Source organism: Macaca nemestrina, chromosome 13 (assembly GCF_043159975.1).
Source record: "Macaca nemestrina isolate mMacNem1 chromosome 13, mMacNem.hap1, whole genome shotgun sequence".
NCBI classification, from domain to species: domain Eukaryota; kingdom Metazoa; phylum Chordata; class Mammalia; order Primates; family Cercopithecidae; genus Macaca; species Macaca nemestrina.
This window is the reverse complement of record NC_092137.1, coordinates 25,207,079-25,232,380: the sequence shown is the minus strand read 5'-3', so window position 1 is coordinate 25,232,380 and position 25,302 is coordinate 25,207,079. Positions and strand designations below refer to the sequence as shown.

The window sequence follows — 25,302 nt, the reverse complement described above, 5'->3', positions numbered from 1 at the left end:
AATTTGTTGGTGGGATGGCAGAGAGCACGCCTGGTCTATAGTGCCTGCTCAGTAAATAACTGAATGAATACAGTATTTATGGATCTGAAGGGTGCACATAGAAGGGGTCGAATCTGGTAACAATATACATTGGGTGTGATCCATAAGAACTCCAACATGGCATCTGAGCATGGGAACAGGCGGCTCTTGGGGAGCTTCCTATGGTGTTTGAGCATGTGCTGGGGGAGATGGGCTTTTTAAACCCAGAGCAGTGATTTCATCATCAGCAGACAGCACAAAACTAGAATTGTGTCCTGGAAACCAGGAATAGGAGGGATTGATTGCCCAGAGAAATTGTGGAGAAGAAGAGAGGGTCCACCCTGCTTCTTTAATTTTTGGTGACAGGGTCTTGCTATATTGCCCAGGCTGGTCTTGAACTCCTGGGCTCAAGTGATCCTCCCTGCTCAGTAACTGGGATTACAGGCACATGCCTGGCTGAAGATCTTAGTCTTGATTAAGATAGGAGAGGGTGGAACCAATATCTGTGTCTAAACAATAGTGCCTGACTAATATTTGGATAGAATTAACATTTCCATAGGCTGGACATGGTGGCTCATGCCTATAATCCCAGCACTTTGGGAGGCTGAGGCGGGCATATCACCTGAGGTCAGGAGTTAGAGACCAGCCTGGGCCTGGCCGATATGGTGAAACCCTGTCTCTACTAAAAATACAAAAATTAGCTGGGTGTGGTGGTGCATGCCTGTAATCCCAGCTACTTGGGAGGCTGACACAGGAGAATCGCTTGAACCCAGGAGGCAGAGGTTGCAGTGAGCCGAGATTGTACCACTGCACTCCAGCCTGGGTGAAAGAGTGAGACTCTGTCTCAAAAAAAAAAAAAAAAAAAAAAAGAATTAACATATCCATATCATAGGGTAGGCAACTGATATGCTGATGAGATTGAGGAAGATTAGATCTGGGAGGAAGGTTTCCTAAAAGGCAGAAAAGAAGGCTGGAATTGCGTGATTTGAGTTCACCTCTCTACTTCAAATCTTTCCATTTTTCACGGCAAGGCAGCTGGTTGGTTCTCTCCAGCCCTTGACCGTCTGTCACTGTCCCAGGTTTTGTCAAACATGGTCCCCTTGAGTGTCAGGTGGCCTTGCTAATTCCTGGAGAGGTCAAGGTGACTTTTTGTTTTTTGTTTCCCCAGGCTGAGAAGAAAGCCAAGGTCATTGCAGGAATGAATGCTGTGGAAGAAAACCAGGGGCCCGGGGAGTCTCAGAAGGTGGAGGAGGCCAGCCCTCCTGCTGTGCAGCAGCCCACTGACCCCGCATCCCCCACTGTGGCTACCACACCTGAGCCTGTGGGGGCCGATGCTGGGGACAAGAACGCCACCAAAGCAGGCGATGATGAGCCAGAGTACGAGGTGAGCGGCTTCTTCACCAGCCGTGGCCAGCTCTTTCCGGGGGCCTTCCACCGCCAGCTCCTCCCGTCCTGCTCTCCTCTCTCCATCTCCCACGGGCCGCTCGCTCTCTCCACCTGACCCTGGGCCTCTTCGTCTCCCCGATTTTGCTCTGTCTTGCCTCATTCAGATGGAGCTCCCTCCTGGCTGTCCTGCCCCCCAGATGCCCAGGGCTGGGGTTGCCATGGGGGGATCAGGGTGGCAGGGCCTCGTGACCACTGTGTAATGATTTCTGCTCCTTGGGGCTCCAGGACGGCCGGGGCTTTGGCATTGGGGAGCTGGTGTGGGGGAAACTGCGGGGCTTCTCCTGGTGGCCAGGCCGCATTGTGTCTTGGTGGATGACGGGCCGGAGCCGAGCAGCTGAAGGCACCCGCTGGGTCATGTGGTTCGGAGACGGCAAATTCTCAGTGGTGAGTTGTGGGGTTTGGCAGTAGCCTGGGGCGGGGGAAGGTTCTTGATCCCAGGGCCTGTGGTTTTGGCTGGGGGCAGTCTGGAATTGGGGTGATAGAAGTGGGTTCTGCTCACCCCTACTCTGCCTGTGGTGGGTGGAAGAAGCCATAGGGATAATTAGGTTGCCCCTGTGGCTCAGAGAGCTAGGATGCTGGCCCAGTTTTAGGAATTCACTAGAATTCCTTTCCACCTGCACTCAGGTACTTCCCTACTCTTGGTCTGGACTCCTCTTTGCATCGGGTAATTATTTATCACTGCATCTGGTCCCCTCCAGGGCTGAGACTGACTCTCAAGGCTCCCAGCCCCTGCCAGTTACGAGGCACGGGGTGGGTGCTTGCAAGTATAAGCCGCAGCAAACAAGGCCTGGCTTGTCCCCCCAGGTGTGTGTTGAGAAGCTGATGCCGCTGAGCTCGTTTTGCAGTGCGTTTCACCAGGCCACGTACAACAAGCAGCCCATGTACCGCAAAGCCATCTACGAGGTCCTGCAGGTGAGTGTCCCTGCTGGGAGCTCGGAGGAGGAGCCCAGAGCACTAGGAGGCCTGGAAGTTAGAGTGCAGGTCAGGCCTGAGCAGAATGGAGGCCCAGGAGGCAGCGACTCCTTTCTCCCCACCTCGCTCACGCCTTTGTATGCACATCCACCTCCTGGACGGTTCCTCCCGTCTTGCCTGTGCCACCCTCACTACTCAGAGTCAGGCCTTGAGCCTGACCCATCCGCCTTCCAGCCTGTCCTGACAACCCCATCCCTGGCATGTCACCCTCCAGGTGGCCAGCAGCCGTGCAGGGAAGCTGTTCCCGGTGTGCCATGACAGCGATGAGAGTGACACTGCCAAGGCTGTGGAGGTGCAGAACAAACCCATGATTGAATGGGCGCTGGGGGGCTTCCAGCCCTCTGGCCCCAAGGGCCTGGAGCCACCAGAAGGTAAATAAGGGTACCCAGCCTTCTGGGACCCCTGTCCGCCAGGCAGAGCCACACCAGGGCTGGGAAAGCCATGCTGAGGGAGGGCTGCCGAGGCCTCCACAGAGGGGCCCAGTGGGAATGACTGGGGTCTCTCTTGCCCTGGGGTAAGGACTTGAATGACCTGCTCTCTGTTAACTGGCTAGAACCATAGAGTTGGGAGGTGGGAACGAGTTGGAGACCAGGCTGCACCCCACTATAAGGAGAGTGGGGGAGGGGGCTGGGGTTTCCTGTCAGCCTGTAACTGACCTTGGCACCTGCTTTCCTGCTCCAGAAGAGAAGAATCCCTACAAAGAAGTGTACACAGACATGTGGGTGGAACCTGAGGCAGCTGCCTATGCACCACCTCCACCAGCCAAAAAGCCCCGGAAGAGCACAACGGAGAAGCCCAAGGTCAAGGAGATTATTGATGAGCGCACAAGAGGTAGTTGGCCTGCTTCTAGAGAGGGTGGCACCAGGAGGCCTGCATCCGAGGAGCAGGCGCGGCCTCCTCTGACGCCGGCTCTCCTCCCCTTGCAGAGCGGCTGGTGTATGAGGTGCGGCAGAAGTGCCGGAACATTGAGGGTAAGTTTGTTGCCTGGGAACTCTGGCACTCCTAGTGTGGCATGGGGCAGAGTAGCATAGGCACTTAGGAAGGTTTGAATGACATGGGACCAGGGGCCACGTCCTGCGTGTCACACTACCTCCACCGTGCTTCATGCACCGTCTGTCTGTCTTCTGGTGCCATGATTCTGCTCTCCTGTCAATGGCATGGGCTGGCCTTCAGGGTGTGGGACTCCCCAGTGGCCACAGAAGGGCACCCCCTCTTGGGTGTGATTGAACTCGCCTACAGGTCCCCTTTCATTTCAGCTTTTCATCTTTGCTCACCTCTCTCATGCCGGGGCTGTCTCCCTCAGCCTGGTGCTGCTGGATCTGGCTCAGGACCCTCAGCCTGGGAGGACTGGGGCAGGGGTTAGTACTTGAGGATTACCCCAGGAATCCTTCCTGAGTAACCTGGAGCCAGGGTGCTTCTCATGAGCAAGTTTCAGTCCTCCTGTCACTCTGTCCCTGTTTGTGGATGGTGGCATTGGTGCTCTGAGATGATGGCATTCTGAGACTAGGGCCACAGTGCCTCCCTTTTCTGTGGGGCACCCTGGACTCTTCCAGCTGCCACTCCAGCACACCCCTTTTTTGTGGCTGGTCTGGTGCTGGGCTCCAGCCCAGGCAGGGAGAGGTCCTTTGGTTGTACTCACCCCATCCCTTCACTCTGCTTACAGACATCTGCATCTCCTGTGGGAGCCTCAACGTCACCCTGGAACACCCCCTCTTCGTTGGAGGAATGTGCCAAAACTGCAAGGTAGGAGCACACCCGCCCAGGAGAGGTGCCATTGAGGCCAGCCCTTCGGCCCCCTGGCTGACTGTGTCCACCGCTTCTGGGCGTGTACGGGGTGACACCTGGTATGCGTGTGACGTAGACTTCAGAGCTTCCTCCGGAAGCAGAGTCCTGATGACATGGGCCCTTGGGCTTCAAGCTTTTCACTTGCTCTCATTTTTCTCCTCTGAAAGATTCTTTATCTCTCTCAAGCCCCATTTTAGTCCCCAGATGTGGGGATGGGAGCAGAGCAGTGGGGACAAGCTCAGGCAGAGTGTAGCAGGGTTGCCGTGCCCTCGGGAGCCCAGGAGAAAAGCCCAGGGCTGCACGGAGGCCCAGGTGGAGGTGCAGCCCCCTTCCTGGCCTTGCCCTCAGGCTGCTCTTTGGTTCTGTCCACGGCGGTGCCCAGGCAGACGAGGTTTCCCCTGCCCAGATCTGCAGCTGGGGCCTGACCCTGGCTAGGGCGGTGGCAGGATCATGTCTCCAGGGCTGAGTCAGGCTCTGTGAGGCCAGGTGCAGAGCCTCCCTTCGTCCTGGCCGTCCTGGGACCCGTCCTGGTGGTTTCTGACCCTTCCCGCTGCTGTCTAGAACTGCTTTCTGGAGTGTGCGTATCAGTACGACGACGACGGCTACCAGTCCTACTGCACCATCTGCTGCGGGGGCCGCGAGGTGCTCATGTGCGGAAACAACAACTGCTGCAGGTGAGACTGGTCTCCTCGGCTGGGCCCTGGGCTCCCGCCCCCCACCTGGCTCCCCTCCCCTCCCCTCCCCTCCCTACAGACCCCCCTCCCCCCCAGCAATGCTCCAGACCTGGTCTTTCCATTCCAGGTAGCACACCTTGACCTCCCTGGACCAGGGCTGAGAGTCTCCTCTGCTCACTGAGTTTCCTTCCAGGTGCTTTTGCGTGGAGTGTGTAGACCTCTTGGTGGGGCCGGGGGCTGCCCAGGCGGCCATTAAGGAAGACCCCTGGAACTGCTACATGTGCGGGCACAAGGGTACCTATGGGCTGCTGCGGCGGCGAGAGGACTGGCCCTCCCGGCTCCAGATGTTCTTCGCTAATAACCACGACCAGGAATTTGTGAGTGCTGGGCCTGGGGCGTGGTCTCGAGCTCCCTTGGCTGAGCTGTGGTTGTGGGACCTGAGCTGCACACGGGGTGTGTGGGTCTAGGAGCCTGGCTGGAGGGCCAGCGCTGAGTGGGAGCTTGGGACACCACTGGGCGTGCATCTGACCTGTTGTGCTCACTGCTTAGGACCCTCCAAAGGTTTACCCACCTGTCCCAGCTGAGAAGAGGAAGCCCATCCGGGTGCTGTCTCTCTTTGATGGAATTGCTACAGGTGAGGGGTGCAGGCCCAAGAGGTTCTGGCCACCTTGTCCCAGGACAGGGGAGCCAGGTGTGTGGGCAACTCTGGCAAAACGAAATGATCGTTAGCTTCATAGCTGTTAAAATATTACCCCAAAGGGGAAACTTGTGTGTGAAGTGAAAATGTATGCAGTGCATGGACTTAGATTTGACCAAAAATAAAAACGTAAAATAGGTGGTAAAGCAGCCTGTCTGCTGGGCACTTCCTTAGTGGAGAAGATTCAGCCACACAGGATCAAGTGATCGTTAGTCCGATTCACAGAGATTTCACAGAGCCTCAGAGGACAGACTCAGCAAGACAGAAACGTAACACAGTTCTGTTGTGTTTTGATTATACACAAGATAGTCTAAAGAAGGCTTATTTAAATCACCCATTATCCTTTTATTAATATTTTGGCATATGTCCTTTTTAGATTTTTTTCTGTGTGTGTGTGTTTATATGACCATACCTCCATACATAGATAAATTAAGTGGGTAGTGAATGCACACGGTTTTGTAACTTGCCTTGCATTTATTATATTATGACTGCTTTTTCATGTCAAGCGATATAAAGCTACATTTTTTGTTTTTTTTTGTTTTTTTTTGAGACGGAGTCTCACTCTGTTGCCCAGGCTGGACTGCAGTGGTACCATCTCGGCCCACTGCAACCTCTGCCTCCCCGGTTCAAGCGATTCTCCTGCCTCAGCCTCTCGAGTAGCTGGGACTACAGGCACCCACCATCACGCCCAGATAATTTTTGTATTTTTAGCAGAGACGGGGTTTCACCATGTTGGCCAGGCTGGACTCGATCTCTTGACCTTGTGATCCGCCCACCTCAGCCTCCCAAAGTGCTGGGATTACAGGCATGAGCCACCGCACCCGGCCAAAGCTACATTCTTTATTTGTAAGTGCTACGTAGGGTTCCATTGAGTCAAACTGCCGTAATTTACTTAACGAACCCTTATTAGATCATTTACTATTTTTTTATTATTATAAGTAGTGCTGTGACAAGCATCGTGATAGAATATCTTTCTTTATTTGAACCACTCCCTCCTTAGGAAAACCTTTAGGAGATGTTGGGTCACCCTGTAGGCATTGTTTGCTTCATGTGACTCTGGATACTGCAGAAAGCGTCCTAGGAGGTTGTGAAGACACATCCACCCCCTGCCCTGCCCCCTAGCCAAGGCTTCCTGGCTTTTAAGAAAGGAATAGCTCTTCTTAGAATTTGTGTCTTTGGCCAGAGAGATAGGTGGTCTCAACCCAGGGACCCTGGTTAGAGGGTGAGGCGGAGGGGGTGGCTTCCCTGGCCAGATATTTGTCTTCTGTTCTCAGCTCCATGCTGCTCTTCTGTAAACCTAGAAAAGTTCGTTTACGGCTTTTTGTATCCCAGGCTGGAACCTTGAGGCCTTCTTAAATCATGTCACACCCCAGGAGGCTGTAAAAGCTCCTTGGCTGGGGGACGTATTGGGAGCAGCAGAAACAGTGCCGTACCCTGTTTCTCCTGAGACCCTCTCGGTATCTGCTTTGATTGTTTCCTTGCCTCAGTTCGACTAGCATTTCTGGAGGGGGAGGGATCGTAGTAAGAAAGTCAGTGTGGTTAGCTCGGGGAGCACAGTGAAGGAGGCCTCTTCTGTCTGGAAGAGCCTTTGCAATCCACGAGAGGGCTGAGTGAGGAATGGAAACTCCTCTGATGGGGAGGCAAGGGATGCACAGAGTTGGGGACTCACAGCGGAGGGGGCGGGGATTCCAGGGGACTATTGGGTGGGGCAGGGCATTGATGAAACCTTTGTGGAGCAGGGAGCATTCAGGTTGAGTCTCAAAGGGTGGGGTAGAATTGCAGCAGGAGGTGATAAGAGGGTATGGAAGGACCAAGCTGTAGACGGACAACAACAAAGAAAAGGCCCCCAAAAAGTCAGCTGCGATTCTTCCTGGATCCTGGAACCGTGTACACTCGGGTCAGTTTTCTGCAGCTTTGACAGCCTTCCAGACAGGCCAAACGAGGCATGAGACAGAGCCTCGATGTCCTTACTGTGGATACTCCAGTTGGATCCAGAAAGGATTTAAGGCATCTTCAGGGAAAAGACAGGACTTGGGTCTACAGCTGACCCCATGGGTCCTGTTGGCCAGCAGGCTCACCTGCCAAGACCAGGGTGCCAGGGAGATGGCTCCAAGTAACGGTGCTGTCTGCTGGCTGGTGCAGGGCTCCTGGTGCTGAAGGACTTGGGCATTCAGGTGGACCGCTACATTGCCTCGGAGGTGTGTGAGGACTCCATCACGGTGGGCATGGTGCGGCACCAGGGGAAGATCATGTACGTCGGGGACGTCCGCAGCGTCACACAGAAGCATGTATGTCCATGCTGTGGGGCGCAGCCCGTCTTCCCCACCCTGCACACTCAGCACCTGGAGGCAGCCCTTGCCTCCTTTCATTTTGTTCATTTGCCCTCTTTCTCTTCACCCTTTGCCCCAGCCTCTTTTTCTCCTTATCTTCCATTTGTCCTCTGTCTTGAGAGGGTAAAGGGCAAATTGAAATGGGAATTTGGGCTAGGCATGGTGGCTCATGCCTATAATGCCAGCACTTTGGGAGGCCAAGGTAGGAGAATCCCTTGAAGCCAGGGGTTTAAGACTAGCTTGGGCAACATAGTGCCTACTTGAGCTCTGGCTACTCCCTGGACTGGTTTCTGGGCCATTTCTAGTAGAGCTTTTTGGATTAGAGAGAGGTTCCTGTCCTCCCAGTACTTTTGGCAAATAGCTTTACCAGCTTCCATATCTGGGAGGCTCGGGCAGGGTCTTCCCTTAACCATGACTACAGGCCCTCTGGAGTCCTGAAGGGCAATTGGAGGACACTCACATGGCCCAGACACCCTGCCTAAGACACTCAGAGTGCCAGGTACCTTCAGACTCAGCCGTTCACGTGGGTCGCCTTCCCATTGGGCGGCTGTGTTGCCTGCCTGGGTGATACTAATTTCCCCACTGGCCTGAGAAATGATCCAGCTTGGTCCCCTTCTTGTTTAGGACTTGTCCATGGTTGCAGTTAGGGTCGTGAGCCTGCAGAGCAGCTGGGTCTCCTCTTTCGTGTCAAAGGACTTCTTTGCCAAGTTCACAGATAATTTCTCTTTCTTCCTGTCTGCCTCTGTCCCTGGACAGCAGGCCCATCACTTTGCCTTTATCCTCCCAGATCCAGGAGTGGGGCCCATTCGATCTGGTGATTGGGGGCAGTCCCTGCAATGACCTCTCCATCGTCAACCCTGCTCGCAAGGGCCTTTACGGTAGGTACCATCCTGTCCCCTCCACCTTCTCAGCTGGTGCTTCTGCACGTAGGCTTCCTCCTTGGATATTTCTGCCCTGGGACAGCTATTCCCGATGACCCTGTCTTCCCGTGCCCTCCCCGTGCCCGAGCCACACCACTGTCCTATGCAGACAGCCCCAGCTGATGGCTTTCTCTTCCGACCTCTCAGAGGGCACTGGCCGGCTCTTCTTTGAGTTCTACCGCCTCCTGCATGATGCGCGGCCCAAGGAGGGAGATGATCGCCCCTTCTTCTGGCTCTTTGAGAATGTGGTGGCCATGGGCGTTAGTGACAAGAGGGACATCTCACGATTTCTCGAGGTATAGCCAGCAACCTTGGTTTGGCCAGCTCACTAATGGCTTCTACCTTGGACTGCTGCTTCATCCTGTCTCATCTGCATTGTGGAGCTGGGGACTGGTGACTTCTGCTTTGCAAGGGGCCTGTTTGGGAAGCCCCAGGCTTCCCGGATAGAAAGGGAGGAAGCAGGGTTAGAGGCCTACCTCAGAAAGAGCCAGTGGTCTCACTCTAAGAGGTGGCATTGTGGGTGTGAACCTCCGGGGTTGAAGGACCTGTCACTAAATTGGGTGGAGCGCCAGACTCCTGGGGTTGTGCATTCTGTATGGTGTTCGTTACACACCGGGACCTTTGAGAGGACAAAATCAGTTTTCCCTGAGCAAGAAGGGCCTATCTTCATTCCCTGGTACTCGAGAAGAAAACAGGACTCAGCTCAGTTTTCATTCCTTATCATGTGAGTCCCCGTTTAACCCTGAGCCGAGTCTGAGCCACGTGCAGAGGGCTTCTGCTGCCGGAGGCGTACTTGGAGTGGCCCTTCTGGGAGCTCGAGCCCACCCGTGCTCCTGAGTCTTGGGTGGGTCACACTGTGAGCTGGTGTTCTGACTATAAGTGTGAGCAGGTGTCTATTTGAGTTATAATCAGGGCTCGTGGTAAACACACGCATACTCGCTGGAGCCTGGGCTCTCCCAGCCTCTGGACAGTCTAGAGCCGCACTGTGCAATATGGTAGCCACCAGCCACATGCGGCTATTTACATGAACATTAACCATTCAGCTCCTCAATCACATTGGCCTCATTTTAGGTACAAAATAGCCACCTGTACTAGTGGGCTAGTGGCCACTGAATTGAACAGTGTAGAGGACATCCCACCATCGCAGAAGTTCATTTGGACAATGCTGATCTAGAACGTTCCAGTGACAGCTTGTGGAATGTGGCTAGGTGTAATTCCAGCTTCTCCTGGAGGCTGCAGGCTAGCCCAGTGTGTGGCTCCTGAGAGAGAAGTAAGAGGCTTTGAGGCTTTAAGGCTCGACCCCAGCAGCATGCCGGCGCTGTTTCATGCTCCTCCTTGGCTCATCTTCAAACCGTCTCCTGTTTTGTAGTCCAACCCTGTGATGATTGATGCCAAAGAAGTGTCAGCTGCACACAGGGCCCGCTACTTCTGGGGTAACCTTCCCGGTATGAACAGGTTGGTGAAAGCTCCCGGGCCTGGGGGACTGTGGGCTGGGACTGCAGGTGGGATGGCCCATGGTTGGGGGGCCCCTGAGCCGGGCCCTCTCTGGCCAGCCTCTGCTGAATGACTAGTTGCTCTGCCATGTTCCTTATTTCCTTTTCCTTGAGGAGGAAGAGGAGTCAGGGTATAGAAAATACTCATCTGAAACCAACAACTAGTGGTCTTAAAGCAGGACCTTTAGAGTCGTACTCTCTTTATACCAAAGAAGAGTCATGTGCTGCTGAGTTAGGTAGTTGGTTTTCTGACATTGTGATGTGTCCCGAACCCTCTGGTTCTTAGATTCTCCTGAGGCAAAGCCATGGGCATGGCTTTGGGGCTGGGCAGGGGAGTCGTGGCCGCAGCCTGTTTCAGGAGAGGGAATCTTGCTATGGCTGCATGCAAGTTCAGGGTTCTGCTTAACTTAATTTTACTAATCACACAGTTTGTTGGCTTCAGGTCCTTTTTTGGAGAGATTTTCTTCAGTTAGTTTACACAGATAAAGATTTTAATATCTAGGAATGAAGAAAATTCATTTCATCAGGTATCAAACTGGCATTGTAAAAAGGCTTTTTAGGCGAAAGAAATTGTCCAGAGTTGGCAATTCAAAAGCACACTGAGAGCTGCTCAGTTCCTGACCATTGTGGAGGGAAGCATCTTCCAGAGTGTTCTGAGTCATGGGTGTTAAACCTCCGTGGTGTGCTGCTGGGTATAACTAGAAGGCATCATTTCACCTGGCCTCAGTCTCCCTCCTTGCTATTCCCATGAAGTTGGAGGACCTTCCCCATCTCATACATGTTTGGTAGAGTTGCTGGCGAGGGCTTGTTGAGGGGAAGGAGATGGGGCATGGGGGCAGCTGGCCTGAAACTGTCCACCGAGAGGTCCCAAGATATATGTGTGTATTGGGAAATGGATGGGCTAATGAGGTCCATAAGGTATTTTCATGGAACCATTCAGTGTCTCCTGACAGACCTTGGTCCTGTGGGGATTTCTCACCTGCTTCTTTCAACTCTAAAATACTAAACTCTGAGCTTCTAGGAGAAGCAGAGGTCCTGCATGCAGGGTCGAGAGTCGGGGGCATCTGTCGAGCACCTGATTTGACTGCAGGCCCCGCGGTTCCCACACTGGGATCCTGGAGCCAGTCAGGGAAGCCTTCCTTAAATATCCTTACATGTCAGGAAAGGTCAGTGTTGAAGGGGACAGCCAGTCAGTTATCTGGCCTGCACCCTAAGAAGTGACATGTTTAATGTCACAGAATTTTTGGTCTTCAGGGAACTGCAGAATTTAAGTCTTTTTTTTTTTTTTGAGACGGAGTCTTGCTCTGTTGCTCAGGCTGGAGTGCAGTGGCGCGATCCTGGCTCACTGCAGCCTCCGCCTCCCAGGTTCAAGTGATTCTCCTGCCTTCAGCCTCCTGAGTAGCTGGGATTACAGACACCTGCCACCACACCTGGGTAATTTTTATATTATTAGTAGAGACGGGTTTCACCATGTTGACCAGGATGAACTCAAACTCCTGACCTCAGGTGACCCGCCTGCCTCGGTCTTCCAAAGGGCTGGGATTACAGACATGAGCCACTGTGCCTGGCCCAGAATTTAGTCTTTTAAAACTGTACATTTAAGGCTTGCGGTTTGATTAATTTCATCTAGTGGTCACACCCATGTAACAATCACCACAAATCAAGATACAAAACATTGTCACCCCCAAAGCTTGCTTTGCAGTGGGATGCTTAAAGCTCAGTGTATTTTAGACTAACTGATGTAAAGATAGCTGTGCTTTTTTTCCTTTTCTGCTAGGTGTTATCTGCCTATTCATAATTTGAGACCACTTTCGAATTTACCTTTAAGGATTAACACTTGGTGGATTTGTGTCTGTGTAGAGCTGCAGCGTGTGTTCGTGTGTTTGCGGGGAGTTTGAAGAGGGTTTTGGCGTGTGTGTGTGATTTGGGGAAGGGGGGTCTTACCCTGTGAATAAGTGGCTGCTGGGGGAGGGAGGGGAGTCGTGCAGCTGGGGCCCTTCCTGCTGTTCTCCAGGTTTCTGTCGTTACAGTCTCTCTTCTGCCTCCTAGGCCGTTGGCATCCACTGTGAATGATAAGCTGGAGCTGCAGGAGTGTCTGGAGCATGGCAGGATAGCCAAGGTCAGCTCCAGCGTCCAGAACCTGTGCTGGGGGGCAGGGAGAAGGAAGGGCAGGATGAGGTGGAGTTGTGGCCAGGGCCTTGTCCTGCCTGCTCCTCCAGCTAGTTTAGGAGACGGTGCAGGGTCATGCAGCAGGGCAGCCAGAGGAGGGCCCAGGGCTGCTGGCCTTCAGCCCTTCCTCCCTGGTGAGTGTCGCCCACCACCCTCTGGTAAACACTGAGGAGTCTTTACCAAGGCCTGGACGTGCTATGCTTTTTTTTTTTCATTTTTAAATTTTTTGGCCAAAACCTATTACAAAAACCTTCAAAGCAGAGCAGCCTCCTGTGATGTGGAAGCTCCATTTCTCTCTGGAGCTGGAATCTCCTGGAGTGAGTACCTGGGGCATTGGGTTCTGTGTCGGCAGGTTCCAGCACTCAGAACCACTGGCAGCTCCGAGAGCATCTTTGAGCCCCTCAGTAACTTGGCATCCTTTAGCCTACAAGTTACTCCACCTCTGAAAGAACTAATTCTTTGGAAGACTTGGAAAGTATAGTGGCTACAGCTTCTACTTCTAAAGTCTGTGGCTAGGCTGGGTGCGATGGCTCACGCCTGTAATCCCAGCACTTCGGGAGGCCGAGGCAGGCGGATCACCTGAGGTCAGGAGTTTGAGACCAGCCTGGCCAACACGGTGAAACCCTGTCTGACTAAAAATACAAAAATTAGCTGGGTGTGGTGGCGGGTGCCTGTAGTCCCAGCTACTCGGGAGTCTGAGGCATGAGAATCACTTGAACCCAGGAGGTGGAGGTTACAGTGAGCTGAGATCACGCCACTGCACTCCAGCCTGGTGACAGAGCGACACTCCATCTCAAAAAAAAAAAAAAAACTCTGTGGCTAGATGGATCTGACTAAGATTAGCTAGGTGACCTCCAAGAAGGAAGAAAAGTGGGGCTGTGGGGTCTGCGGAGGCTCCTGCCTGGCGAACTCTGCTCACTCAGAGCCATACCCAGCCCCCTGGGTGGACCAGGCCCTGTCAGGGTTTGGCGAGTACCTGACATACTTGGTAGACTCATGACCAATGTTGGCTGGTGAATGATTTCGTGCTTATTCCTCTTTTCTCCTCTTCGTCATCTAGTTCAGCAAAGTGAGGACCATTACTACGAGGTCAAACTCCATAAAGCAGGGCAAAGACCAGCATTTCCCCGTCTTCATGAATGAGAAAGAGGACATCTTATGGTGCACTGAAATGGAAAGGTACCCGGGTTGTGCTGGCATCCGGCTGCAGTGTGGGCTGTTCTGCTCGCTGTGCTTGCTGGGGGGGTCCTCTGCCTTTCCCACCTGGCTTGTTTTCCACAAACGTCCTGGGAACAGTGCGTTTTATCAAGCATTTCTCAACATGTCAGACTCCTGGGGTGGACTCCTGGTAGATCAGGCTCCTGTGTATTTTAAGGCTGGTCCCAAGTCAGGGGAGTCTAGGGGCCAGGAGCAGTGGCTCATGCCTATAATCCCAGCACTTTGGGAGGCCGAGGCAGGCGGATCACCTGTGCTCAGGAGTTGGAGACCAGCCTGGCTAACACGGTGAAACCGCATCTCTACTAAAAATACAAAAATTAGCCAGGCATGGTCGCGGGTGCCTGTAGTCCCAGTTACTCAGGAGGCTGTCAGGAGAATTGCTTGAATCTTGGAGGTGGAGGTTGCAGTGAGCTGAGATTGCGCCACTGTGCTCCAGTCTGGGCAACAGAGAGACTCCATCTCAAAGGAAAAAAAAAAAGAGGAGTCTAGGAATCCCCTTCTGTCTTGTCTCCCAGAGACCCTGCTGATCCCCAAGGAATCGCTGCAGCGACAGGACCTTCCTTAACTTGTGGTGCCCATTTTGTAGGTCTTTTGTAAACCAAGCCAGCATAGGGCCAGGCAGACCTTACAGCCTCAACACCCTGATTTGGTGCAAACGGGACTCTCGGGGCTGGATGACCTTCTTGTTCTCTAAGTGTAACTAGGATTTAGCCAGACAAAGAGACCATTTACACAAACAACCAGAGCAAACAGGAAATCCTTCAGCTTCTGAAGTCAGGCAGGAGTTCGGCTCCTTTTCACCTTCCCTCCTCTCGGCGGGGAGGATGCTAGGGCTGTGTGTTCATTACGTGCAGACTCGAGGTGTACGTTGCCGAGCTAACCCTGCAGGAGAGGAGAACTGGAGAGTGTGTCCTGGAGGTATTTCTGAGGGATTGTTCAAAATTACTCTTATTTCTGCTGGGTTGTGAAACGCTAGGCAGTGATGACCTTACTACTTTTAAGGCCACAGAAACTAGCACAGTGCCTGTCACATGGTTGGCGATCCGAGTGCTGGGTTGTTTGTAAAGGACAGAAGACTCGGCAGAACTAAACAGGCGTCAGGGGAGTTGGTGGGTGCGAGTGCCCCTGTCCCTGCACTTCGGGCAGCTGCTGGTCCTCCGGGTCCTGCTGTGTGGTTAGATGGCTTCTAGGCAGCCTGGTCCGGCCAGCGCTCATCCTGCCCTCTCTGCCTTTTCTCCCCCAGGGTATTTGGTTTCCCTGTCCACTATACTGACGTCTCCAACATGAGCCGCTTGGCGAGGCAGAGACTGCTGGGCCGGTCGTGGAGCGTGCCAGTCATCCGCCACCTCTTCGCTCCGCTGAAGGAGTATTTTGCGTGTGTGTAAGGGACATGGGGGCAAACTGAGGTAGCGACACAAAGTTAAACAAACAAACAAAAAAACACAAAACATAATAAAACACCGAGAACGTGAGGATGGAGAGAAGTATCAGCACCCAGAAGAGAAAAAGGAATTTAAAACAAAAACCACAGAGGCGGAAGTACCGGAGGGCTTTGCCTTGCGAAAAGGGTTGGACATCATCTCCTGATTTTTCAATGTTATTCTTCAGTCCTATTTAAAAACAAAACCAAGCTCCCTCCCCTTCCTCCCCCTCCCCTTTTTTTTTCGATCAGACCTTTTGTTTTCTACTCTTTTCAGAGGGATTTTCTGTTTGTTTGGGTTTTGTTTCTTGCTGTGACTGAAACAAGAAGGTTATTGCAGCAAAAATCAGTAACAAAAAATAGTAACAATACCTTGCAGAGGAAAGGTGGGAGAGAGGAAAAAAGGAAATTCTATAGAAATCTATATATTGGGGTTTGTTTTTGTTTTTTTTGTTCTTGTTTTTTTTTTTTTTGTTTTTTTTTTTTGTTTTTTTTTTTTTTACTATATATCTTTTTTTTGTTGTCTCTAGCCTGATCAGATAGGAGCACAAGCAGGGGACGGAAAGAGAGAGACACTCAGGCGGCAGCATTCCCTCCCAGCCACTGAGCTGTCGTGCCAGCACCATTCCTGGTCACGCAAAACAGAACCCAGTTAGCAGCAGGGAGATGAGAACACCACACAAGACACTTTTCTACAGTATTTCAGGTGCCTACCACACAGGAAACCTTGAAGAAAATCAGTTTCTAGAAGCCGCTGTTACCTCTTGTTTACAGTTTATATATATATGATAGATATGAGATATATATATAAAAGGTACTGTTAACTACTGTACAACCTGACTTCATAATGGTGCTTTCAAACAGCGAGATGAGTAAAAACATCAGCTTCCACGTTGCCTTCTGCGCAAAGGGTTTCACCAAGGATGGAGAAAGGGAGACAGCTTGCAGATGGCGTGTTCTCACAGTGGGCTCTTCCCCTTGGTTTGTAACGGAGTGAAGGAGGAGAACTTGGGAGCCAGGTTCTCCCTGCCAAAAAGGGGGCTAGACGAGGTGGTCGGGCCCGTGGACAGCTGAGAGTGGGATTCATCCAGACTCATGCAATAACCTTTCGATTTTTTTCTAAAAGGAGACTCCCTCGGCAAGATGGCAGGGTACGGAGTCTTCAGGCCCAATTTCTCACTTTAGCCGATTCGAGGGCTCCTTGTGGTGGGATCAGAACTAATCCAGAGTGTGGGAAAGTGACAGTCAAAACCCCACCTGGAGCAAATAAAAAAACATACAAAACGTACTGGTGCTTTCCTGTCTAAGTCGCCTTTTGTGTGTTCTTTTATGAGGCCCCCACCATCCACCCCTCTGTGCACAAGGCGGCTCCCGGCCCCTGGAATGTGATGTTTTTGGTCATCTCCAAAGGCTGCAGTTTTATACTGGGAGGCTGATGACACCTTTTATTATAATTATTCTTATGGTTCTGGTTATAATTATGTTTGTTTTAAGATTTTCTTTAAGAAAACAAAAACCCAACACCCTTCCCTTTAGGTTTCAAACCAAGGTGCGGGAGCAGGGTGCTTCTGAGTTAGCGGTGGCTCTGGTGCCCTGGCTCCCACCCCTCGGGCCAGGTGGGCCACTGGGCATGGTGACAGCTGGGCGGCCAGGGAGTCCCTAAGGTCTGCCTTCTGGGCTTGTCACTCTTCTCTTCTACTTCCCCTCCTCTTGAGTCGGGTGTGTCAGGGCTGGAGGGAGGACCGGCCGTCTCTCTCCTTGTGTGTGTGATTGGAGTGGTGTGTATTTCTTTTCTAGTACTTGGTCTGATGATAGCTGTGCTCTTACCTCGAGTCAGCAGCACCTGGAGCCCCAAGTGCTCGACACTTTGTTCAACTTCCTACAAGGCAGGCGGCCTGGCGCCAGCAGTAGGAAGGGAAGGCATTGTTGGCTCCAGGGTGAGGGCCCGATGGGCAGGTGCTTGCCTGGGTAGATGGGGTGTAGATATGTGGCATATAGAGATATATATTTTATAATGGGAGGGGGGATGGCACCTCCTGGGACTGGTAGAGCTGGGAGGTGTGTCGGCAAGCACATGGCCTCAAGTCCACGTCCCTAGAAAGATGGGGCCTACGGTGATAGGCGCTCTATAAATACATAGATAGGGTCATGTATAAGAAATATTATGGGGTGGGGAGTGGGGGAAGCAGGCTCAGTGTGCTGAGCCTCGGTCCCTACTGCGGATATAAACCCCACACCAGTCAGTCAATCTCACACGCATACACAGGAGCATATTTCTGTACTGATGCATAATGAATGCACTCACACACACACGCCAGGGGGCTCCCAGCACTCTTCTCCCAGGGTTCAGGACTTTGTGGAGTCAGCCCGTGCAGCTATTTACCTCTGTTGCCCTGATTGCAGGTAGACTGTCAATCCCAGAAGTTGCTAGGTGCTGAGGCAGGAAAAGGAGGAGGTTTCTTTCAGCAGGTGCTCTCCTCTAGCAGGTAGTGTTCTATCTCTTTTGCCCCTGGTGATGTCAAAAGATTCTTCTGTTAGCAACCTGTGATACTGACCTGCAACTCTAGGCACCAGTCAAGTCAGCCCTCAACTCCCCCTACCTATTCTCCCCCAACTGAAATCAAATTGACATCCAGGTCTGTCTTGGCCAGGGGGCTTCCATTGGGGAAAAAAAAAAAAAAAATGGGACAGTGAACCTCACCTATTGAATAAACCAAATTAGTAATTAGTGACAAAACTAAACCAAGGCTTGGACGCCCTGCTCATTACTCAGGAGTAAATTCACACAGCTGGTGGCCGGTCTCACTCCTTTTTGGGGTGCTTGGTCCTAGACCCCAATCGACTGTCTCCTCGACAGATTGGTGTTTAAGATCATGCCCAGTTGCTTCCTGTTACCTCTGACAGGTGGTGACTGGGCCGCTGTGGGGCTGGAGCAGCGAGGAAGGGAGCCTCTGCCCCCTCAGTGGAGCCCTGTGCTAACTGTGGTGCTCACCCAGCCCCTCCTTGCTCCCGCGGGGCTCTGTCCTTCGGGCCTGGAGTCCACCAGCGCCACTCCAGGAGGGCTGGGGGAGGAGGGGCTGCCTCAGGCAGTCCAAGGTGCTCCCTCCCCCGCTGGCCAATGCTAAGGTCTTCCCTGCTCCCAGGGTCAGGACGGAGGTTCCTAACGCTCAGGCTCTCCCAAGCCACTGCTTAGTGACAGCCTTTCTAGCGGCCCAAGCTCCACCGGAACTGGGCCTGGTGCTCCACCCAAGGGGTTGGTGTGGGGACTTGGGAAGACTTGGTAGCCAAGGGCATGGCAAGCCTGGGGGATTCCTGTGGGCTGGCTTGCTCCAGGAGGGAGTGCTGGGCACAGAGGAGCCCTTATGGCTGACAGCTTGAGAGCACTTGTTCCTCCAGGTCTAGCCACTTGACCTGGCCCTAGAATGGACCAGATGCCCCAGGGGTCACGGGCCCCCCCTTGCAGGGACAAGAGTTAACAATCACCAGCTTTTCTTCCAGCCCAGCCTGTGGGCTTGGTCTCACAGTAGAACCTGGGAGAGTGTGGGGCTTCGGGATTGTGCCAACTTGGCCGAGCTGAGATACGCTTAATCCACCTCAACCCTGGGGTCTCTGGGGACAGGTATTGTGTCACCTTCCAAGGGGCACTGAGCTTCAGCAGGCTGTAGATAAGGCAGAGGTTAGAGGCAGTGGAGGGGAGAGCCAAGAAGGCCTAGGGAAAATTACCATATTCCCTGTGGAATTTTCTTTCCAAAGAGCAGGCCCATTTCCCCCTTAGAAACAAGGGTCCTGGGGGCTGAGGATGATAGCTTCCCTCCTGCAGGTGCCAGGTGGAGCATGATGCCAAAGAGATCCGTGGCTCTTGCCTGGGGGAGGTAGCCAGATGCTAGTGCAGAGGACACAGTCCTTGGCCTCCTGCCTAAGCAGGCAGCTAGTTTCCAGCAGGCGGCTGGTACTAACCCCCGCCCTGCGGGAGTGGCAGGTCAGTGCACCGGCAGACTGGGGGGCCGCAGGCAGGCACTAGCAGGGGTCTGCAGTCCACAGATGATGACATGAATCTGTTGCTGTCCTTTTCTCTCTAGGCCCCAGAGACTTCTTGCTATCGAACATCCTATTGGAAAGCAGACTTTCCAAGAGAGCATCCGGGACCTGTTAGCTTTTGAAACGGGCCTGGGTGTGATTGGCTGGTAGAGATGCCCGTGTGATTTTTGGCACGTTGCAGGAGTGTGGATTGGGACAGGCACCCCAGCAGGAAGGAAGGCTGACACCAAAGGGGTCTCACAGGGCCCAGCTCCCTTTGCTTCCCGATAATTGGCCACCAGGCCATGGTGACTCTGGGGAAGCCTAGATAGGAACACCCACCTTCCCAGCAGGAGAAGGAATATTTCAGCAGAGCCATCTGGGAGATGTTCTTATAGGAAAACTGCAGTCGTTTATTCCATAGTTTTGCTTATATAAATAGAGTAGATTTGGGAGGCAGTTTTGAATTCCTGTTGCTACCCTGCTTGGTGCAGAGTTGCAGTGGCCCCAAGTGTCTTTCAGAGCTGTTGCTTTTAGGAGCCCCCTCAAGCTGTGGGTTAGGGCCAAGGTGGGAAGGGGGTGCTGCCTGGCACTGTACCCTGAAGAGGGCTGCTTGCTTCCTTTGGTCGGGAGCATGGCAGAGCCAAGATTCCAGTGGGAACCGAGTTTCTAGCCAGGCCCCTGTTTTGGTCCCGGGAGGTGAGTAATCTGAGTTCGTCATTGCGCATTCTCCAGGCTGCCTGCTCCCAGTGCGGGAGACTAGAGAGGACCCTGGAGTTGTCCTCCGGGAGTCCTGCCTGTTTGCCAGGGAGCAGCTGAAAATTCCTCCCTCCCAACCCCGGGGTTGGAAAAGGTGTAGTGGAGGGATGGTCTGGAGCTAGGATGCCCTTCTGGCCATGCCCTGCGGAGCTGGGATTAAAGAAAGTGTCCGCCGCCTCCTCACCAGGCCCTGTGCTGGGGTCAGGAGGACCGGGAGGAGAGGGAAGGGTGAGAGGATGGACTCTGCTGTTGTAGTATGGGCTCTGGAATCTTTACGTTTTGGTAAAGGCAGGCCAGGGTCTTTGAGGAGTGAGTTGGGGAACCTTGTCTCTGTGTTTCCAAGACCCAGCTAAGGTGGGCCTTTGGTGGGTGACCTGTCTCTGACCCAAGGCAGCAGAGTTCTGGGGGAGGGAGAAACAAGGAGCAGGGAGGACAAGGACACAAGATCCCTTTACTGGTGGTGACTTACTCACTTCCCCCACCAGAGGGCCCGGGCTCCCGAAACTCCCGTAACTGGAACGCTCCCTGGCTCAGCTCCACTGGGGGGTGAGGAGGGCGGCTCCCCCAGCCCCAGCCTAGCGGCCTCCAACCCTGTGCCTGAGGACATGAGCAGTGGTCTAAAGCGTCCCCTAGTCCCATTTCACTTCACCCACCGATTTGGTTGCACAGCCCTAGAATTCAACAGACAACAAAAATGCTGAAATTCCTTAGAATACGCAGAGGGAGGAGGTGACTCAACAAGGTGCTAAAACATTTTATTAAAAATATATATTGTTAAATTAAGTCTGCTGTCTGGACAATGACTGTTTGTTTTGTTTTCTTGTAGTGGAGTTTAAAAGAGACTATTATTTTACTCTGATATATTATTATTAAAAAGGCATTTTAACTTTGTACTTGAAAACTAAATGAGCGATTTCATGTGTTTTAGCTGAGGCATTGAAGTAGCGGGTGCTTACTTATTTGTGGGAAATCATGTATTCATACTGAAGAATAAACTCCGTAGCTGATTTGGTAATAACTTTTACTGTTACAGACGATTTCGCTTTGACCCCGGTGGCAGAGCACTTTTACTCCACATTCCACGCAGCTAAATGCAGGACTTCCCAGACTCTTCCCTCCCCAGCCCTCTTTCCTTTCTCTTAAGTTCCTCTTTTTTCCTTTATTATTATTTTTTCCTGGTTCCAGCATCCTTTCACCACTGTATTTTTTTTTTTTTTTTTTTTTTTTTTTTTTTTTTTTTTTTTAGGGTTGCTTCTCTATTTATTGACAATAATAATGTACATTTCACAGTCTGGTTCTAGGACATCCAGGGAGGGGTGAGTGGGGGCCCGAGTGGGTCCCTGCCCCACCCGCCTGGTGTCCTGTTGTATCTCTGTGTAAGTGATGCTCGTGACATAGCTGTTTATGAAATAATTAAAGAGGTCAATGCGTACAACAGATGTAGAAAGTCTGTCAGTTCCGCCTTCATCACATTTTTTTTTTTGTGCCCAGAAGAATATAATAAAGCTCCTTTCTAATGTACTTGTGCTGGAGAACACTTGAATAAATGGACTGTTTTTGTGCAAAAAGAAAAACGGAAAAAGCACCGTAATAATGTCTTTTTGTCTTGCGTCTCCTTTCCCTGTCGTGACTGTTCACAGCCATCTCTCCAGGGTGCTCAAGTACCTAAGCGGGGAGGTGCTAGTGTCAGACCATGCTAGGCCCAGACCATGCAGGGCCTCCCTAAAACAGTCACCTGTGTGAGCATCAAGTTAGTAAATGGGGGCTGTCCCCTGGGTGCAGGAAAGAGTTTGATTGACTGGAAGCTGAAAAATAAGTCATGGTGAGACAGGGTTGCTGGGAAAGCAAATTCAGCTCTGGGCTGAGCAACAGAAGTTTTAACACCAGAGCAGGGAGAGGAGCGCGCCTTTCGCCAATGCCTTGGTCAGACGCGGCGGGAGGAGGATTTTTGAACCTGGGTACTCTAAACAGGGTTTTGGCAGCAAGCGAGCATCCAGAGTGGTAGATGGTCTGGACTGTCAAGGGGCCCCGGAACAGATTGGGGCGTTTGTCCTAGAAAAAGCAAGAGTTGGTAGGCCAGTGTTTGTAAACACTGATGGGGTGAGCCCAAAGGGCTGGGGTCTTTCCAGGTGTTCCACAGGCGGGTGGAATGGTGCGGGGAAACCAGTGTCAGCATAAGGGGAGGGAGGCCCCTTTCCCTGCTCCAGCCGACAATGCAAGGGCACCTTGAGGGCAGTGACAACCACTTGGGGATACCGCCAGTTTTCCTTCAGACCCCGAGTCTGAGTTCCTCTCACTGTCTGGCCCTCCCCAGAGCTGTCTTGCAAGTGGACAGTGCCTCATGGTCTGCAGAGCCCTTCACCCAGTGTTCCCTTTGTCTGCATGACTCATTAATCACTAGTTCTCTGTCTCCACCTATCTAAAGTGACCATCTGGCTGGGTGCAGTGGCTCATGCCTGTAATCCCAGCACTTTGAGAGGCTGAAGTGGGCGGATCACCTGAGGTTGGGAGTTCAAGATCAGCCTGGCCTATGTGCTGAAACCGCATCTCTACTAAGAATACAAAGATTAACCAGGTGTGGTGGTGCATGCCTGTAATCCCAGCTACTTGGGAAGTTGAGGTAGGAGAATCGCTTGAACCTGGGAGGTGGAGGTTGCAGTGAGCTCTGTGCGCCACTGCACTCCAGCCTGGGCAACAGAGTGAAACTGTATCAAGTAAATAAATAAATAAGACCATCTGAATAAATGCAGGAACTGGGACGATTCATACCACATCTCAACTCTAAGACCTCAAGCATCTGTGTTTCAGTTTCATCTTCTAGGTGCCTAGTAGGTCTAGCCAGTGCTTGCTTCTCTTAAAGAAGGGTTACTTGGCTGGGCATGGTGGCTTATGCCTGTAATACCAACACACTGGGAGGCCGAGGCAGGTGGATCGCTTGAGGTCAGGAGTTCGAGACCAGCCCGGCCAACATGGTGAAACCCTCTCTCTACTAAAAACACAAAAATTATCCGGGCATGGCGGTGGGCACCTGTAATCCCAGCTACTCGGGAGGCTGAGGCAGGAGAATTGCTTGAACCCGGGAGGTGGAGATTGCAGTGAACTGAGATTGTGCCACTGCACTCCAGCCTGGGTGACAGAGGGAGACTCTGTCTCAAAAACAAAAAAAAAGAAAAAGAAAAAGAAAAGAAGGGTTACTCAAGTTACTCAAGATTTCTCTTACATTAGGTTTCGGGGAGGTTTAGGACTGTACCACTTCACTGGCAGTATTGAAAAAAATTACAAGGGGAACTGTTTGAGGAAAAGAGGACAGCCCTACTAAACTAACAGGGTTTTTCCTCATGGGCACGTTTTTCTTTTTCACAAAGTTGTAACTATGCATTTTTAAAAAGTACATTGTATCGTACTTTTCTTAGTATTTTTCAGTGTTGATGTAGAATTATTTTTATTTCAATAGTTTTTGGGGTACAGGTGGTTTGGTTACATGGATGAGTTCTTTAGTAGTGGAATTTTTTTTTAATGGCTTCGTGGCACTTTCTTGTTGGATATTTGTTTTTATTTTATTTTTAATTTTAGCTACAAATAGAGCTTCTGTAAACATTTTTATGTTTTGGCTTTTTTCTCTCTATATTTTGTATTTTTTCCTTAAAATGGATTCCCAGAAATAAAACTTACTGGGGCAAAGTAGCTGCACATTTTGATTGGCTCCTCACACACTTGCCTGATTTATTCGAGTGACTGGCAGACTGACGGCATCTTCAGCTCTCAGGCTCTCAGTTCAGAAAGAAGCAAACCTGGTTCTTAGTTTGACCAATTCAGAAACGTGTTCATCTCAGCGGGGAAGTAAAGACCTAAGATTTTCTTTTTTTTTTTTTTTTTTAGAATCTAGAAATTAGTAAGAAGCAAGAGGTATAATAAGCAACTTCATCTGACCACTGAATTTTGAAAATTAGCTTACCTGAAGGAATCCTGGTAGAAGATGGAACTCAGACTGAATCTTCAAGACTTAGCTCCAAGGAGAGATGGGAGGGCTGGGAGAGGTGGGTATTGGTGCCCTTTCGCTCTGGAAGCCATGCCTGATTGTCCCAGTGTCATCAGAGCTGGGAGTGGGAGGTCTGGCAAGAACTTACGGGACAGAGGGAGCTACTGGAGCCATTTGGTTAATAAATACCATTCTGTGACAGGCCAAGTGCGGTGGCTCACACCTGTAATCCCAGCACTTTGGGAGACCGAGGCAAGCAGATTGTCTGAGCTCAAGAGTTCGAGACCAGCCTGGGCAACATGGAAAAACCCCGTCTCTACTAAAATTACAAAAAATTAGCCGGGCGTGGTGGTGTGTGCCTGTAATCCCAGCTATTTGGGAGGCAGAGGCATGAGAATCACTTGAACCTGGGAGTGGGAGGTTGCAGTGAACCAAGATGGCACCACTGCACTCCAGCTGGGACAACAGAGAAAAACTCTGTCTCAAAAAATAAATACATAAATATAATAATAATAATAATGATCCTGTGACAGTCCTGGGTTTAAGCAAGGCGTCATTTGGTGGCAGAGGGGTAAGGAGAGACAGGAGAAGAGTCAGGGCTGGGCTGAGTCAAGGTATTTGTGAAGTGACAGGTCCACAGCCCCTGAGACTGCCTCAGTGGGTAGCTCCAGCCCCGTGTCTGCTTGGATGTCGAGGAGATGCTGCATACCAGGCCCAGGCTTGTGGGGTCAGCATGGTGGGTCTCGAGTGGAATGCAGGAGAGAGGGAGACAAGAGGCTGCCTGGGTGCTGGCTGGTGAGGAGGCCAAGTGTGCATATAGTAGTGTGCATATAGTAGGGCCAGAGCTGCCAGCATGGGGAGTGGATGTAATTCCGGCGTGTGTGGGTGTGGGTACAGGGCTGCTATGAGGCTAACAACAAGTTTAGTTGCAGGCGAGGGCACAAAGTCACATCCAAGGGGGACAGGGGACCCCGGGACTATCTTCTAGAGTCACTCCCAAAGCTCCCTTTCTCCTTGGCTCTAATACACTTTTTTTTTTTTTTTTTTTTTGAGACAGAGTTTTGCTCTTGTTACCCAGGCTAGAGTGCAATGGTGCCATCTTGGCTCACCACAACCCCCACCTCCCAGGTTCAAGCGATTCTCCTGCCTCAGCCTCCCGAGTAGCTGGGATTACAGGCATGCACCACCACACCCAGCTAATTTTGTATTTTTAGTAGAGACAGGGTTTCTCATGTTGGTCAGGCTGGTCTCGAACTCCTGACCTCAGGTGGTCTGCCGGCCTCGGCCTCCCAAAGTGCTGGGATTACAGGCGTGAGCCACCACGCCCGGCCGCTAATACACTTTAAAAGGGTTTAGTCCCTCAGTGGCAATTTCCTCGTTTCACCTGCGGCCCTATGGAAGTAGG

The 25,302-nt window shown here is 51.9% G+C and overlaps 1 protein-coding gene across 11 annotated transcripts in view; it reads left to right on the top strand.

The window, feature by feature from the left end:
* The window catches only part of LOC105479801 (DNA methyltransferase 3 alpha), a 114,810-nt gene extending 93,307 nt beyond the window's left edge, over positions 1-21,503 (top strand). For all 11 annotated transcript variants that reach the window (XM_011738093.3, XM_011738092.3, XM_011738094.3 and 8 more), the window contains 17 exons: positions 1,187-1,402; positions 1,690-1,848; positions 2,269-2,376; positions 2,651-2,807; positions 3,118-3,267; positions 3,363-3,407; positions 4,100-4,179; positions 4,783-4,895; positions 5,089-5,272; positions 5,445-5,529; positions 7,735-7,880; positions 8,710-8,800; positions 8,990-9,138; positions 10,212-10,297; positions 12,385-12,454; positions 13,565-13,683; positions 14,966-21,503. In XM_011738093.3, the coding sequence (XP_011736395.1) occupies positions 1,187-1,402; positions 1,690-1,848; positions 2,269-2,376; positions 2,651-2,807; positions 3,118-3,267; positions 3,363-3,407; positions 4,100-4,179; positions 4,783-4,895; positions 5,089-5,272; positions 5,445-5,529; positions 7,735-7,880; positions 8,710-8,800; positions 8,990-9,138; positions 10,212-10,297; positions 12,385-12,454; positions 13,565-13,683; positions 14,966-15,107 (2,100 nt within the window). In that variant the 3' untranslated portion in view covers positions 15,108-21,503. The remainder of the gene's footprint in view (positions 1-1,186; positions 1,403-1,689; positions 1,849-2,268; positions 2,377-2,650; positions 2,808-3,117; positions 3,268-3,362; positions 3,408-4,099; positions 4,180-4,782; positions 4,896-5,088; positions 5,273-5,444; positions 5,530-7,734; positions 7,881-8,709; positions 8,801-8,989; positions 9,139-10,211; positions 10,298-12,384; positions 12,455-13,564; positions 13,684-14,965) is intronic.
* Positions 21,504-25,302: the final 3,799 nt, after the last annotated feature.